We start from the raw sequence: 16,736 nt of genomic DNA, 5'->3' as shown, positions 1-16,736 counted from the left end.
ATCATCAATGGCTTAATCAAGCGTTTCGTTTACGGAAGCGCGTCAATCGCGGAGTTGTCAAGAGACACGCAAATTTGGTAATACTTCCCGGTAACAACGACCCGTGAAGACTTCGGTCATTCTCTAACGGTCCTTGTCACTTCCGCGACATGATACAGACCGACGCTAAGGTGGTGGATGCGCAAGGCGTTTGGCCCTCCAAAATCTATTTGCTCTCAAACCACTGAATGCCGGACTCAGCGAATTTGTCAAAGAGTGCTGCTTCGTCCTGTATCTCGGCGCGAAGATTCTCCATGAGCACTCGTGTAACTGGTCGCACAGCAAGGAACTTCTGCCACGGTCTCATTAGTGCCTCCCGAGTGCACGGGAGGCTTTCCCCTTGTGTGGCCCTTTCGACGTCGTCTTCAGCAATTTCTGCCTGTCGCAGCATTTTCGCTTTTTCCGCTCGTGTAGAAGCTTGCGACCGAAGCGTGATCTGCGTCGTTACATGGTGCAACGCGCGAGAGAGCTGTTCTTTATCTGCCGTCTTCCGCGCGAGTACGCCGATATCTTCCACATCCCCTACGAGCCAGCTACCCGGCTTCCAGTAGTGGAGCATGCTAGCAGTGTCAGTACTAATCCCACAGATGCCTCCTCTCCTGCTGAAGAGGAAGTCACACGACAGCATGTGTGCGCTTCCGGCTTTCAGAAGTGTGGAAGAGGTGGCGCCACCACCAGCACTCGAGAGTCCACCGCAAGACTCTGCTTCTTGAGAACCTCTCCGTTCCTGGTAAACGCCAAGAGCCCTACTTGTCGCGCCTTCGCATCGGTCAAGAGCTGCAACGGCATGAGCGACGTGTACGCAGATCAGACGTGAAAATTTTGCAGCCTGCGGGTGCTTTGCTGCACGTGCCCAGAAAAGCTTGTGATGTGCGGCGTCGTTGACCTCGTCGAATACGTCCTTTCCCGGAGCCCAAAGCGCTGCGCAACTCCCGAAGGCTGCCAGATGCTTCTCAGACTCGGGCTGGTCGTGGACGACACCCAGCAAGGCGCCACCGGCCAGCCACTGCAGCCTCTTCACCGGATGCCTCCGGCCGAAGACGCGATACAGGTCCTCACCTAGATGGGAGGGCAGCGTGACAAGAGGAGAGGCGACAGTGCAAGGACAAGCCGTCTGCAGACTATGCAAGGCAGTTGCGGAAGGTGGCTGACGACTTGCGCATCGCGCCACGTTGAATTCTCCGCACGGAGGAGCAAAAGAGGAGCTGGAACCTTTTGCCGAAGGACTGGCTGATGGGGACGTCGAGGCTACATCAGAAGAAGCCGATGCGTTCTTTCGCACAGGTGAGAGAGGCACGTCGCTGACAAGCTGAGATCCCTGCGGCCGTTTTGTTAGAAAGGTGGAAATGTCGCAGATCCTCACGCGACCGTCTCCTGCGCCAACCGCTGCGAGGGATGGTAACTGTTGATTAACAGATACAGCAAGAAGAGGCCCGGTGCATACGCGCTGCGCTGCGAAGCAAACAGCCAACGATCCTGAACAAGGCAGCAGAACAAAACACAGCGAGTAAACAGCCTCCAGTGGCAGACATATGCGTCAAAAAAATCGGCCTCCACACACGGAATTCATCGCGTGGAGACCGCGCTGTATGCAAAACCGCAAGAGCACAAACATTTCCTTCAGCCAAGCGCGACCAACTTGCCACAAAGAGTGTCATGGCACCACAGCGAGCCTGAAAAACGGAAGAAAGGAATTCGTATCGAGTCGTCTCGAATGCTCAAAGCACACGGGACACTTCTAACCAGAATCTGATGACGAGGGGAAAGAGTACAGTGCAGCATGAATTATCGATGCAGTACCCCAGATGTATCATCTCAGTACCGGGATCGACCGTAGACGAGCACTTACGTGAGAGTTTCCACGCCCGCAGAAAGCCCCCGGTGTCCACAGTGATCATCACGGGCAGTTCGTCTTCTCTGTCGCCAAGGCTCTTCTTGCACCCGTTCGCCTGAGTGTGCTCCTGAAGCGACACGCAGCAGTCAGCCTGCATCCGGCCCCTCTCCGTTGCAGGAATGGGATACGTTTTTCCTGGCGTTGCGCTGACGTCCATTGGGGAACAGTGCGGAGGGAAGTAACCGCCGCACAGAAGGAGAGAAGAAGAGGCGCAGGAACCAGAGGGCACGTCTTCGGCCGAGCCCGTTTCACCTGCTTCGAGTCGCCCCGTTGATGACGCCTCTGGCGTCCGCTCCAGCCCCCCTGTGCGCGCGTGGCAGTACCGCTCTCTTTGACAGACGGGAGACCCCGGCGATTCCGTGGACCGCCGCTGCATTTTCTGTGGAGGGCTGGCGCTGTTGCGCATTTGACTGAGGGCCGGAAACGCCGCTGTGTTCTCCCCCTTCGGATCACACGCGAAGGCAGACTGCGGATGAAGGCCAGAGGAACAACTGTGTTTGGGAGAGAGTCTCAGCTCTGACTCTGTGGCAGCGCGAGACGTCGTCGACAGCTGCCCTAACAGCGGCTCCAGCCGCCACACACACACTTTACCCCCCACATATGCACATGGCGATGACGGTGAGCCAAGACAGCAACGAGCCGGTTTGTCGGCATTCAAGGCATCCAGCCCCCCGGCTGTATGACAATCTGCACGACAGGAGGGGCAGCCCCCTGCGGATCCAGCAACTGCTGCTAAGTGAGAGAGGATGGCGATCTTCCTCCTTCTCTTTGCATTTCCGACTCGGTGGTCACAAATATCCTCCGCAGCGGCGTTACATCCCATCTTCTTCTCCGCCTGTGTTTTGTCGGCTGCCTGCAGGCCCTCCCTGCTGGTCGCACCTCCCTCTGCTCTGTTGGAGGAGGGTGCCTCACGTCTTCTGCAGATGTTTTGAGGTCCTGGAGACGCGTTTTCCTGGTTGCCTACGTGCGCCACGTCGCCAGCATCTTCTGAAATCTCAAACTTCACACTGGAATCGAGACCCAGGGGATCAGAGGATTTTTCGGCGGTCGTATGGTGGCAGCGGGGCGCTACAGCATCCCCAGTCTTCCCCTGATTCTGGGATGTCGCTACACCTCGATGGTTTTCCTGGTGCACCGCCTCCAAGGATTGCTCGCGTGAGACCGTCGCATCTTCGTCCTCTTCGCAGATGGAGAAGAAGAAACGGAGGGCTACAGATGATGGAGAGTTTCTCACCTCCACGTCTTGGCGCGGCAGACCGGCTTTCTGTCTCTCCGGTGAACTGTCCGCTCTTTGCTCACCATCGAGTTCTCGCCCTCCACACATCCCACACTGCCCCTCCAGAGCCGGGAGAGAACACGATACCGAGCATGTAGCTGCGTCCTGACCAGCGGGGAGGGGCTGCGAGCACGAAAAAGGAAGGCTGGAGCTCTGAAGGGAGCCTCCCTGGCCCGCGGCAAGCTCTCTCACCTCCTCGGCGCTCCACTGCAGATCGTAGAGAATCGCGAGAGGCGCAATGGGGAAAGCTCTACCTGCGCCGCCTCGAAGTCCAACACGCTTGGATGCTGACGGAAACAAAACGGGGGAGGAAAAGGAAAGCGGAATGACGAATTGCGTCTCTCTCGGCGTACCTTCGACGGATAAACAGTGACACAACACAGGTGCAACAAGGCATCTGAGTGCATGTGTTTTGGAACGTCCCTCCGCCCCCCCCCCCTCCCCCTGCCTCGCCTGTCTCCCAACGAAAGCATGGTACCTAAAAAACCATGACTGACGTATCCACACATGCCGTCTACGTTGTGTGGCCTAGTCGAGCGTTAGGCACTGTCTGGAAAGCAAGGAGGGCGCTGCCGTACTTCCCACGAAGGGTCCTTCCGTCTGGGGCTGCGCCTTCACGGTGCAACTCTGCTCCACTTGCCGTGCCTTACGACTGGTTGCGCGTCGCCGTCGAGAGGAGCTGGGGTCGTCACAATCTATCCAGCGAGCGGCCAAGCCTTCGTCTTCCGCCACAAAAGCGGCTCGCCTCTGTGCTCGCGACGTGTGTCTGAAACCTGAGACAGTTCTCTCCGCTTCCTTTGCCTCGTCCAGCTTCTCCTTCACCGCGAGAGGCGCGACACCTTCCAGCACCACTCCACTGTCAGAGTGCTTTTTTTTCACACGGCGTGTCCTCCGGCATCCAGCATTCGTCTCCTCTGCCTCGCCTTCCGCAGCCGCAGAACCCGCCGCAGGGAAAGGACTTGGCCCGCGCCCCGGCAACGAAGAAAGGGACTGAGCAGATGGAAGAGAGACGTAAGCTAACTGTGAGGTTTTTCCACCCGGTGAAGCCGACTCCTGTTGACTCTCGTCAAAGGGAGGACGAGATCGATGATGCAATTCACTCACAAATGTTGACTGGCGGCGTTCGCCGAGGCATTCAGCAGCGCGCTCGCTAGTGGAGACGGCTCCTGCCACAGGCATGCCGCTGACCTCGTTTGAGCCTGTCGGTCCACCTGCGTGACAGCTCGCCTCCCACCGCACGTCTCCATGCGCTTCCCCCTCCCCCGCGCTGTCTCTTCGGCCTGGAGACTCACCTCCCGTGTGGGGAGGAAGGGATGGGCATCCGGAGGAAAGTGGACGCCCGCCTGGTGCTGGTGTGTCAGGCACAGCCGGAAAAGAAGTGCAGTCCCATCCGTCTGGCAAAGAGGCAATCTCCTGCGCGGCTGCTCGGTTTTCCGAAGACAGAGCTCCGCTGTTGAGGCCTTCACATCGCGCGGCGTTAGGCATCAGCGGCGAAGGACAGCCCCCCTCACTCTCGTGTTGCGATTCTCCCTCTTGCCGGGAGGGGCACTGCTTCGTTTCGACGCTTCCCTGTATCCTTTCCTCCTGCTGGACAATTGAGGCAGACGCTAGCGCTGCGGACGGCGCGCGCCCTACTTCGTGGACTTTGCCTGCAGCGGCTTCACCCCGCTGGCGCACCAACGTGCAGACACTCTCGAAGCTGCAAACACCAGCATTCCTGTTCACTTCTTTTTCTTGTCCTTCCACCTCTCCCCGATGTAGTGTCCGCGGATCAGCAGCTTCACAGTCAGCGATCAGCGCGCCGGTGGAGTGAGTGGACTGTTTGATCTTCGTTTCTTCCCCTTTGACGCACGGTGCGGCAGAATTGCAGAAAGAACTCGCTGTCACCGCAGACGACAAGGGTAACGAACGTTTCTCAGCGTTTTGAAGGCCCTCCGGCGCACGTCTTCTCTCTGGCAACTCATGAGAGATACAGGAGGACTGCGTATACGGAAGACTTCCGGCAGCGATGGCAATTTCACGCTCAGCGGCCCGAACCCGTCCTTCCCACTCGACGAGGGCTTTGGAAGAATGGTTGATGAAACTCCTGATCTCATAAAGAAAGATTCTGTCGTCTTCAAGACGGACGCAGAGGAGCATTCTCTGTCTGATACCCAGCCGAGCCTCGTCGCATGGCTCTCGAGTCCCAGTTTCCTCACGGCACGCAGCTGCGGGCTGTGTTCCGCTGTGGCCTCCCTCGTCTTCATCCTTTATTCCGTTTTGTGTGTGTAGCCTGCCCAGGGTCGCAGCCTCACTTTCACCAAGCTGACTACTTTCCTCTCGTGGAGGGGCACGTTGTTCTCCGCCCTGTCTTTGAAGAGCGGAAAGGCGTGTGTCTCCTTTCTCCGGCGTGAGATTTGCCCTGGCGCTGTCACCCTCTCCTGCACGGTCGGCTTGCTCGCGGTCTCTGAGTTCGCCTTCTTTGTTCCCTTCTCCTGCATCTCCCTCCTCTGTCATTGCTGCTTTCTCCGTGCCTCTCTTGACTGCCGCACCAGCTGCCAGTTGTTGCTCACTCGTCTTTTGCTTTTTACTTCCTCTGTCTGTTTCAGTGCCGAAACGTGTTGCTGGCAGTCCCTCCCCCGCTTGCTGCGTTGCTTCTTTCCTCTTCCTCGTCTCTTTTCTGTTTCGTCTTCTTTCCTCGAACGGAAGGAAGCCGTGGAGCTCGCATCCGACGACGCGGCCTTCAAACACAAGCTCAGGGACTTCTGCCTCCTCGAGTTCCTGCAGGAGCTTATGTTGCAAGCGCTGCAGCCGAAGAAGTCTTTTGGCTTCCTGATGTTGCATGTTAGACGTCCTTGCAGAGGCGGGTGCGCCACCCTCGCCAGTGTCGGCACTCTGGACAGCCGTGAAGGCGAAAGGAGACGCGCAGTGGTCTGCGGACGCGGCGACGGAAGAATGAGAGGGGACAGAAGAGAACTCCGAGCGTGGGGAGTGCGCCTTTTGGGATTTAGAAAAAGCCGAAAAAGAGGAGAGAGAGAGACGCCCCGATATGATGTGGGCGTATGCCCCTGGTTGGAGGCCGTCATCTGGTAGCTCAAGAGCGGGTGTTGCTGAACAAGGAGATGGAAAGGCAAGATGTGAGGTTTTACGCCTACCAGACCGTTGCCCAGAGATGCCTCGCTCATCCCCGCGATCGAGAAAGGACTGCGTCCCGTCCAACTGTTGATACGGCTCCCAAACTAGAACGAGGCGCGCAACGTCCTCCGTTAAGGGTTCAGCAGTGTTTTGAAGGGAAGGTGCAGAACGACCTCCTCCTCGACTGAGACATCGACGCGCTGGTAGGGGACTCGTGTCTTCTCTGCGGCAGGTTTCAGATTCTCCTTGCGCAGTCTTCTTCAACGTCTTGGGAGACGTAGGTGACGCCGCCCCGCCCCCTCGCTTCGCCGCAACCTTCTCTTTGGGGCGACGCTCGATAACAAGAATCGCGTGAAAGACACCGATGCCGGAAGGATGTGGGAAGAAGAACGGCGTGTGCTTGCAGAAGACTGCGGGGAACTTCAGTGGGGCCTTCTTCAACACCGAGTACGTGAAGGGGACCGACTGCAGATGGAGCGGAGTTGCCTGCCAAGGCTGCGGCCAGAGGACAAGCCATGGGGCAGAAACGGAAACGAAAAAGAGACGTCTCGAGTCGCAGGCTTGCTTCCGGTAACACCCATAGAGACGGTGGAAGCGCACACAGGCGCCACGGAGAGAGTGGGATGCAGTGGAAAGGCGGCCAAGCACGCTATCAAAAACGCCCAGGATCCCCGATGATGGCGGAATGGCGCAGATGAGGCGAGACGAAAAGGCTTTATCGACCCGGTAATAGACGAACACAGTGGTGCATGTGTGCATATGCGTCATCGCGAACGGAAAGAGAGGAAAGCGAGATATGCCTGCAGAATCGTGCCGCTCTGGGCCGTTCCCATCCCTTGCGACAGGCATGTTGAGATGTGTGTGCACGCTGGGGATCTGCGCATCCCGCCCCAGCGACCGAAGTACTGCTGCTACCGCCACCAGCCCTGGCAGACGGTCGTACCTGGAGGACCTCGACCCAGTCTTCGTGGTTCTGTCGATAGTCTGCCTGCAGGAGTTCGATCTCCTCGTTCGACCACGCCCTGGTGGCCTTTCTATGAGGATCCAGGAACAGGTCTCTCAACTGGCGCAAACGCGCGTGGCTGACGCGCGCCATCAGTTCATCGCGCAGCTCTTTCACGCGTCCACAGTCTTCGCCCTTGAGCATCACGACATCCTCGTCCTCGTCTAGAAGCAACGCCGTCCGGCTATCTCCGGTCGACCACGCCTCAGCTGGAGAGCAGCCAGCGTGATTGGCAAGGGACTGACGAGAAGAAGGGACCTCGGCGCTAGAGGGGGCGGAGAGTCTGTCCAGCGAGGAACGAACCGAGCTGTCACGGGACGCTCGGGGGCTGGCGGGTCCCTCCCCGCGCAAAAAGCCTCCGCCTCCCCCCGCCTCGTATCGGCTCCCGTCATCCGGGGGGCAGTGGACACGGGAGCGCCCTTCCATGGGTTCCGCCTTCAGGTCTTGGCCCCCCGATGGACTACTGTCGCGGTCGAGTGTGTGCGAAACAAGAGCACCTGGGCATCCGGCGCCTGCGCCGCGATTGCCGAGATACGGAATATTTTCGCATTGCTCATGATCATTTTGCGATGCCGTGGAGTCCTCGGCGAGACGAGACCCGCCAATCGACACAGGCAACCGATTTGGGCTTGATGTTCCTTCCGGGCTCACTGCCGCAGGAAGGAGGCGTGACTTATCCGGCAGAGCTGTGGGCGAGCCAGCGACAGAAGCAGGCATGGCGTTTGAAAAAGGAGGAGGAGTCAGCGAGGGCAGCTCCGCTTGCCCCGGCGGCTTCATTTGGAAAAGGTGCGCTCCCTCCGCTTAAGGGTGGGCCTTCTTGAAGGCAGGAAGGGAAATGGCGACCTCTAGAATTAGAGACGCAGTGGGAGGAATCCCTGCATTCAGACGCACGTCGGGAGGGCGACCACGGGCCCCAGGAATCTTATGTCGGACTCCTGTGGGAACTAAAACAAGATGGCATGTCCCGTGTGCCGGAAGTTTTCAGCCCCAGAGGTGTAGTTCTTCAAAAGAAGCAACCGTTTACCGGAACAGAGTTAGATCCGCTCATCGGTTAACTGAGCGTCCCGACGTGAGGCCCTGTACAGAGCCGCCTGAAAAATTTGTGCTGCTGGAGCGGGAGCTTTTAACGCGGGTGATTCCTGGGCTGGAAGAAGGCGAGCTCCTCGCATGCTTTGCGGTCCTTGGTGCGGTTTTCAGCCGCCAAAATGACGGTTGGTACTTCCTTGACACTTTGGAAAGGTCACAAGCTCCGGTGCTGTGGCAGCCACTTCTCGTGGACATCCAACGGACGACATTCGTTCACGCAGCCCCTGGCATCGTCGCTGTCCTCCACGAGGGCAGCCCGAGCAACCCCCAGTGCATGACCCGTGAGGCCAGCCAGGGGTTTGGACAGCGGAGACCTCTATCCACTTTTCGCCGTAGCTGCTGAGTGGACAGTTTGCTTTCACGGCGCTGGAGCGTGGACCTGGGATGGCGTGCCTTCGTGGCGATATCTTGTGGTCATCCGGCCCACGTTGAATCAGAAGCTGTGGAGTACATCCCCGCCTCAGTCAAAAAAGAGTAGGGGTTGCCAGGTATCACAGTGACGGGTAGCAACCTGGCCTTTGTCACGCCGTGTGCGACGTGGTGCTGTGCGACGAGCGGGCTCCCTCTTGCTGGGATGTGGAGCGCGTGTCTATCGCTGGGGTCGCAACCCGCGAATTGAATACCAGAAATCACAAGGGCCCTTTTCCCGTCTAAGCCAATCGAATCGTCTCTGTCTGCACAGAGTTCCGCGTAAGCTGTGGTACTAGGGAAATGTGCAGGGGCATAGCCTCCAGCGGCGGAGAAGCCAGAAAAGCGAAGTGCACACGACGCTTTGACACTAGACGAGATGCGTGACCACCACACGAAAACAGTTGGGGCCTCCGCGCTGCATGTCCACAACAATTGCCGTTACTTCGTGCCTAAAGAGACAGTTGTCGTCTCTGCAGCTGTTTTCCTCTCTAAGGGTGTGAAGATTCTCACGCGTTCGTTGCACGTTCCCGCTTGATCCGGGGAAAGAAGGGACACAGCAACTGCTGGCTTTGGGGGGAGACATCCGCTTAGCTCGTGTGTGTGTGTGTGTGTGTTTAACGCCAACGGTGGTTGTCTTTTCCAGCGCGGTCTTGGCGGCGTGTGGTCAGATGAGTTGCACATAGCAAATGTGCAGCAAAGAACAAATTCCTGCTCCTAGTCACGTGGCAGGTGTTTGCAGCTGGGTTGGCGTGTGTGTGTGCATTTCGCAGGCAGAAAGGCCCAGCAAGCGCTTTAGCAAAAATACCTCCATGTTAAGCGTAGCGTTTCGTACAAGCTGTTCGTAAAGATGGCCGCCCTGAGCGTGACGCGAGACACCATCGCGAATCCACCCGGGGTGTAACGAGCGGCCCCGACAGGGTGGGCTCTGGGGGACGGCGTCGCGACAGCTGTCCCCCGCTTACACTGAGTGAGCGGACTCAACTTCGCGCGGGCAACCGGGGGCTAGCGACGAGGATATCCCCTGCGTAGCGGACTGGGGAGCAGGAAATTCGGTTTCACTTCAGTTTCGAGTAACTTCCCCAAAATTTTCTCGAGTGTTAATCTGACGTTTTCCCCGACCACTGTGGCTACGTGCCGTTTACGTCCTCACGTGCAATATTCTCAGTCCCCAACGCGTTGTGATCTGTTCAGGTAGGAGCAGCTGCTGGATCGAGAGACCGAGATCTGCGCTGGTGCCTCGATGCTAGCCATGCGCTGCTTGAGTTCGGGCTGACACACATCCGTCACTTCAGACTTGTGTCAGCCGCGGATTATTCTTTTTTTTTCCTCATGTCGTGGTAGTTACTACCGCTGCCTTTCTTTTCTAATCCGTCCTCGTACTTCTACTGCCGCCATTATCGAATAGAAGGCTCGCGGGCTCCCGTGCGGCCGTCGCGACCGTAGTTCGTTTCTGTTTCTGCGCTAAGCGGTTTTTAGACAGCACTTATTCTCTCCGGTAAACCCTATGTGAGTCAGTTATATATTGTCTCTGAAGAGTAAGATCCAGCTGTGCTGTTCTGGCTTTAGTGAGCGTGTTTGAACTGGCAAGGGAACTGTTGGATATCCGGCTCGGAAGACGAGTTAAAACGAGCGTGTCAGGGCGCAATAGCTTCACGCTTGTGGCGTTTCTCTGGCATCCTTGTTTTTCATTTTCAGATCGAGACTTTGAGAAAGTGCCCTTTTACATTGACCAGTTTGTGAAGATGGCGCAGCCAAGCTTGCCGTATGCCCATGCGGGCGCTGCTGAAGATTACTACCGCCAGCACCAGGCTTCATCGCCAGACCATCATCCCCTCGCACAAGAATACTTCGCGGAGCGTTTTCAGAAAGAACTGGCAGCGCCGGTTATTGTCCACGATCGTGAGCATCCCCAGCCGCCGCCACACACCTACGTCGCGGGTACCCCAGGGCCGCTGCACTATGGCGTTCCTCTGTCCGATGGTTGCGATCCGGGAGTGTACGCCGTGTCAAATGCCCTCTTCGATACGAGTGGAGCCTTCCGGTCCATTCCTCTGAAGCAGGGCCCCGTGTTCCGCCGCCGGCAGCGCGGTGACTGCCAGTCTGAATGGAGCAACGCGTTTGTCAGCAGGGTGGACCCTTGTGAATGCGGGTACCCTGAAGAGACATACACTCCGTATGAGGTTGCACGCTATCGCGACCAATACGGGAATCCGCACACCACGCTTGACTTTACTCGATGAGCTCATGTGGGGCTAGCGCGTGCTGCCTTCTTTTTACGGCAGCCCTTCGGGGAAGTTGCTTCACAGCACACGACGTCTGCGCGGGTTTTTTGTCAGGGTGCTCCCAAGCGGGGTCCCCGGGAGTTTTGTGGCTTGTTAAAGCGGACAATGCTAGCAGACAGGGGCTCGAATCGTGTGGTGCTGAAGAGAGGACTGTGTGCTGCGCCGTCCAGTAATCAGGTATGCTGGGAAGTTAATCGGCATCCTGCCCGTAGGCCTTTTCCAGCAAGAAGGCACGAACAGAATATACCTTATTTGGTGGTATAACGCGTCCGTCCTGGTCAAAGTTAAGACTCTTTGGGTCAAGGGAGTTGCTATTGCCTCTGTACTGCTGTTCAAAGGGGTTACGTACAAACTGTTGGCTTACGGGGCACTGCCGCGTCAGGTGCCAAACAGAACCTTTGTTTGATACACCGTATCGTAAACTTCGTGCGATATTCGTAGCGCTAAGCGCCCTGTTTCTTTGTGCAACTAGCATCTTTTAAGCGGGGGCTCCACGTCGAGAGGCGCAGCGAAGCAGCCGGCAGCAGTCATAAACCCCCGTGCCCCAACAGTCTTTTTACATTTCTTTCCGCGGGGCCTTTCATGGGTGGACAGTGCGTCGGCGCTGCAAAGGCACGTTCACCCTGCAAGCAGTATCAGACACGAAGGATAACGTAGCTTCGCTCTGCACAGAAACCAGAGTAGTTGTGCAGACAGCAGTGTAGTTTCAGTTCTACTGCGAAGCCGCTGCCACATGGAATCGGCGTTTGCTACAGTCGGCAGAGTAGCTCAGCATCGTGTCGCCGCAGTTTTGATGCGCCAGTGACGACGCACCTCCAAGGATTCTTGCGGATGGTTGGTGATATAGGAGGAAACGAGCCTGGAAGTAGATTACATTTAATTTCGCTTCGCTCTTGCAAAGAAGCATTTCACCGGTCGCATGTGTTTTCAGCAGGGAGAATTCCTTCAAGAAAGAACAGTCCGGTAGCAAATTGCAATTTTGGCGTCGTGCTGGTGTATTTACAGAGTCAAATTCGAGACGCGGTGTATCTGGCCCCCTGTCACGTGGCGTGTAGAATTCCTAACTCCCTGCATGTTCGCCACGAGTTCAGGCTCATCGGGCTTCCCGGAGAGCTGAGTTTCCAGAATGACTATCACACGCACAGTGGCACTCCTTTGCCTCTGCCTGCTCTCGTGTTCAGCTGCGGCTCAGGCTCCCGCAGCGCAGGGTAACGCGCCGTTGCAACGTCTGACAGAATTCAGGCAGCAGCACAGAAAGACGATCGATGGGAGACTCTGCGCCGCTGCATTCGTTCAGGACAATAAAACTTACACGGACTGCACGGATGCCCGCTCGCCTGATGGCACGAGCGGTACGTTTCTGGTTGCATATTTTGACGCTCTTTGTACACGGAATGGCTCTGTAGGAAGCGAGTGGTGCTACGTTGAGGTTCAGCTGCTCGGGAAAGGCCCAAAAGACTGGAACTACTGCGTCCCTCCAGTAAACTACAGTAAGGATGACCATGAGCGGGTAACCCTGAAGAATAGCCGTATTGGGTGGATGCCGCAGGCGCCTTAAGAGCGAAGGCACAAGAAGTGTTTGAGGTGAAAACAAGCCAAGCCACTAACCTTGTAAGGCCGCAGCGATTGGGAAGTCTATCCAGTCCTTGTCCGACGAATGTGCGCTCTTAGATGGCCAGACTAGACGCTGAGTCTGCGAAAATCCAAGACATGATGCAAAGGTATGCTTGATGGATCGTATGGCGAGGGTCGTCGATCAAATTCAGAGGCTAACCCATTACAGATTCGCAGCCACATGTGGGGCCGTCCATTCATCGACTAGGCGGAGACTTGACCAAATAGATAGTCTCCTTACGCGAAGCCAGCACTGTCTTAAAAAGATGGACGACGCATCAGCCAAGATCGGGATAATCGAGGCTACAATTGAGGACGTCCGTGAAGACATAGACAGGGACACGAAAAGGGCCCTCGTAAACAAGAAAAACTGTTCGTTAGTGAGAGGGTAGGCGGAACAACTCTGGCTGTCCGACCAACATCACGTCGCCTTCCAGCTACGAGGACGAACCATTTCCTGACGGCATACGCGGGGCCTACTACAATAATCCGACCTTCAGCGGCGCACCCGCGGCGTTTAGAACAGACAAAGCCCTGGATCTTGTGTTTTCAGGGAAGGGACCAATAGATGGCGTGTCGTCGAGCAACTTCTCAGTTAGTAAGAACCCAGATTCAAACGCGAAGAAACGCTCTGCAGGGCATCTGCAACACACCCCAGGATGGGATGGATTTGTTGAGGCTCCCCGCTCTGGCATGTACACATTCAGTATCGGTACGAAGAAGCCATAGTCGCTGTGATAGTAGTTAACCAACGTGCTTTTTGCCAGAGTCTGACTGTGGAGTCAGAATGTTTCTGGGTGATGAGGCAATCATTGTTGAGCGTATGCCTCCACCAGTCGAAGGAGCCGTCAGCGCTGACAAACCGGTCCCCGCGATTCCGACTGAGGAAAAATCTGGGATGTTGAGGGCAGAATCAGCTATGGTAGAGCTGGTTGGCGGACAGAAATACAGGTTCCGTGTTGAGCTGGTCCACTCGAATCACTTGAAATACTTGAATCCCAACAGTGCGACAATACGGTATACTGGCAACCTTATCTGGGTGTGGGTGTAGCTGCCATCGGTTCTGCGGTCAGGGTTTTTTGGAGAAACGGCCCAGACGGGGAAGAGGTGATTCCTGCAAGCCATTACTTCACTGGCAGCGCCAGACCACCACTAAAATTCTCCGGGTCAGTGCGAGCCACTATGCATCAACCAATCGGGCACCCGATAAAGGAACGCGTTGCAGCTTGAACCCAAAGCAGTTCGAATTGGGATACCTGAGCGATGGGGAGCGAGCTTTTGTGGATAGCGATCAGTTTGTCATCGCAGATGTCCCTTTACGGTATGAGGGACGGCGCTTCTTGAGAGCTTTGGCTGAGCCGAACATGGAAGCATTTTCTTTCGACGTCAACGTACCGGCCACTATTTATATCGCCTCCCCAGTGGACGAAGGTGTTCCAGTCGCCCCTGGAGAAGGCTCTAACTGGAAAGCCCATGACACTGAAGAGATAATTTCTGTTTTGTACGGCATTACCGGAACGGGGCGCGCTCTAGAATCGCGGACAATGAGAATACGGTTTATATCGCTTCGCGATGGAGGAAGTCTGTCGTTTAAGGTCCGTGAGAAAGGCAAACCTTTTTTCATCTTCGCAGAAGAAAAAGAAGAAGTTGCTCTCTCGTGCGGTATGGCAGGAACCGTTACACTGAATCGTACCATTTCTACGGTGTCATCGTCAGGAGGGGAGGAGGAGGTGCTGTCACTTGTCGGAGGCAACACATACGCCGACTGTACGGCCTCCTCTGAAGAATCCGAAGTGTACGGATGTGCAGCTGGGCTCAATGGAAAGCACATGGATCAACCTAATGGAGTGTGGCGCACACTTGGGAGAAACGGTCGGCTCGCCAGTCGCACGCTATACCTGTATCTTCCGTCACACAAAAACCTTCCAGGTGTCGGTGAATGGATAGCAGTAAAATTCAGGAAACAAGTTCAGATGTACGGTAGTGTCCTACACCGACTCGTATACGTTCTCTAAGTAGTATCCCGTGCAGTACACACTTCCGCTTCAAACCGCGGGACGATGTTGTAAACTGGCCCTCGGAAATAACTCTTTCCTACACGGGTGAGAATCCCGCATGAGCGACTGGGTTGTTATATTAACAGCGAAAGTATATTTCAGCGGAAGGAGACGAGGATTCTGAAGTCTTTCACATTCGCCACACATCTGATATTGACCAGAACACGTACAAGCTTGCGAGACCTGTCATAACAAACTACGTAAGTAATTCTATGTGGCGTAGGCCTAGCTTCGTCGCTCAGCATGTATTCAGATTCGAGCTGAAATTACCGAGATGTTTGCGAACGGAGAAAATAGCGGCGGATCCTTCGAGTTTGTAGGCTCCCCTTGCGAAGCCAAAGAAGACGTGGAGAACGCACTGGCTGCGATTCCCAGAATCATGATTGAGGTAAAAATGATGCACGGAAAAAACTCAGACACATAGTACGTTCTGGAGATACAGACGTGCGACACAACCGCGGAGTCGATCCCGGAGATTTCACCTCTGGAAGAGACTGACCAGTTTGTTGCCGTATGCCCGCAGCACTGCGTAAAATCATGGGAAGGCAGTGTCTACGGCTCGGGCGCCTACACACCGGGATCAACCCTATGCACAGCGGCGGTTCACGCTGGCCTCTGCACCGACCCCGAGGCGACATGCGAGATCCTAGTGACTGTTGGGGGACCGAAAAATACTTTCCGGGGAACCGGAAGTCATGGGATCACTTCGATGCCTAGCGGACCAGCTGGCGCATCAATAAAGCTCTCTAAGGCGCCTTGCCACAAACCCGTCTCAAAACCTCTCAAGTACTTGATCTCGTTCGGTGAAAAAGAGGCCCGTGAGGTACCGTCCACTCGTAAATCCGTCTCTTTGTTAGATCATAAATGCGGTACAGGACTGGAATGTGGACGACGGCAGCATCAAGAAGTCTCACGACGGCATTGTATACGGTAGCTCCGATGGCATGCTCGCCTCCGGTGCTTTTTTCCGTACACTGCTCGTGTTGCAGGTTGGTGGAGAGAGGCACCGACAAGGTCGTGTTCAGGGCATACGCTCAGCCCACTGAGCTCAAGCGGAGTATCATTTCCCATACCAACGGGCCCCGAGAGCTGCCCGCTCGGCGCAGTAAGGTGATAGTTCCGCCGGCATATTTGCATCAATGAAATGACGCTGCCGAACAGGACTGCGCTCCAAATTTCTGGTCTGTCGTTCTTCCTGAAACTGGCACCTATCGCCTGGTGGCCCAGTTGGCCGGGCCTTGCGATGGAGCCACCGATGGCCACGTGTATCTTCAAGCGAACGGCGTGTCGCTGGCAGCCGGTCAGCTGGTGCCAAAAGGCTCGAGCTACGGGGTACAGTCTACACAGTCACCACGACGAACGATGCTTTTATCATCAATATCTTTCCAGGCGATCGCCATGATTCCTGTCAGAGACCACGTGATCACATTGACGTCCACATGCACGACGCCAGTTTGCCCGTCCACGAGCACCACTATCCTCAATCTCGAGCTTGAAAAGGTTACCCAGGAACCGGCTTGAGACGCGCGCGCAGAGCAGTCGCACACGCACTGCGTCAACGATAAGATTTCTTAGAAAGTCGTAGCGTCTCGCTTGGAGTACTGTACTCCACTAAGAGCTTGCTTTGCGGCTTCCTTTTGCTTGTCATCAAGGGAAGCAGGATAACTGACAGTGAATCTTATACGGAGGTTCCCATATTGGGACGGGGTACCCTTCCTTGGCATTCCTTTATTATAGATTACCATGGTTTGCCCGTCAAATGTAACATCTTCTTTCTTCACGCGAATCGGGGTGTTGTCCAGGTGTACAAAGCTCTGTTCAAAGCCGACAAGTGCTTCCAATAAACTGATTCTCATAGACATTTGTAGATCGTCCCCATTCCGCTGATACCTGAGCAAGACAGAGGAAAAAAAAAACACGGCAAAAATGAAGGCCCCCCGAAGCAAGCCACTCACTACGC

The 16,736-nt window shown here is 55.9% G+C and overlaps 3 protein-coding genes across 3 annotated transcripts; 2 read left to right on the top strand and 1 right to left on the bottom strand.

The window, feature by feature from the left end:
- Positions 1–205: 205 nt before the first annotated feature.
- Positions 206–8,103, bottom strand: BESB_084330 (uncharacterized protein; the record flags this gene model as incomplete). The annotated part of the gene is made up of 4 exons (XM_029366783.1): positions 206–1,515; positions 1,889–3,496; positions 3,860–6,818; positions 7,267–8,103. 4 exons carry the CDS (start codon positions 8,101–8,103, stop codon positions 206–208), a joined length of 6,714 nt encoding a protein of 2,237 aa, XP_029217243.1.
- A 2,462-nt stretch (positions 8,104–10,565) lies between these two features.
- On the top strand, positions 10,566–11,063 carry BESB_084320 (photosensitized INA-labeled protein PHIL1; the record flags this gene model as incomplete). The annotated part of the gene is made up of 1 exon (XM_029366782.1): positions 10,566–11,063. One exon carries the CDS (start codon positions 10,566–10,568, stop codon positions 11,061–11,063), a length of 498 nt encoding a protein of 165 aa, XP_029217242.1.
- A 1,713-nt stretch (positions 11,064–12,776) lies between these two features.
- BESB_084310 (PA14 domain-containing protein) lies at positions 12,777–16,620 on the top strand (the record flags this gene model as incomplete). The annotated part of the gene is made up of 16 exons (XM_029366781.1): positions 12,777–12,826; positions 12,889–13,107; positions 13,157–13,317; positions 13,378–13,431; positions 13,487–13,736; positions 13,793–13,885; positions 13,945–14,381; positions 14,436–14,591; positions 14,649–14,694; positions 14,751–14,821; positions 14,879–14,976; positions 15,030–15,164; positions 15,219–15,599; positions 15,652–15,706; positions 15,766–15,881; positions 16,579–16,620. 16 exons carry the CDS (start codon positions 12,777–12,779, stop codon positions 16,618–16,620), a joined length of 2,364 nt encoding a protein of 787 aa, XP_029217241.1.
- Between the last annotated feature and the right edge of the window lie 116 nt (positions 16,621–16,736).

The sequence above is a fragment of the Besnoitia besnoiti genome, chromosome VIII (assembly GCF_002563875.1).
Source record: "Besnoitia besnoiti strain Bb-Ger1 chromosome VIII, whole genome shotgun sequence".
Lineage (NCBI taxonomy): Eukaryota > Apicomplexa > Conoidasida > Eucoccidiorida > Sarcocystidae > Besnoitia > Besnoitia besnoiti.
This window is presented reverse-complemented; position numbering and strand designations above follow the sequence as displayed.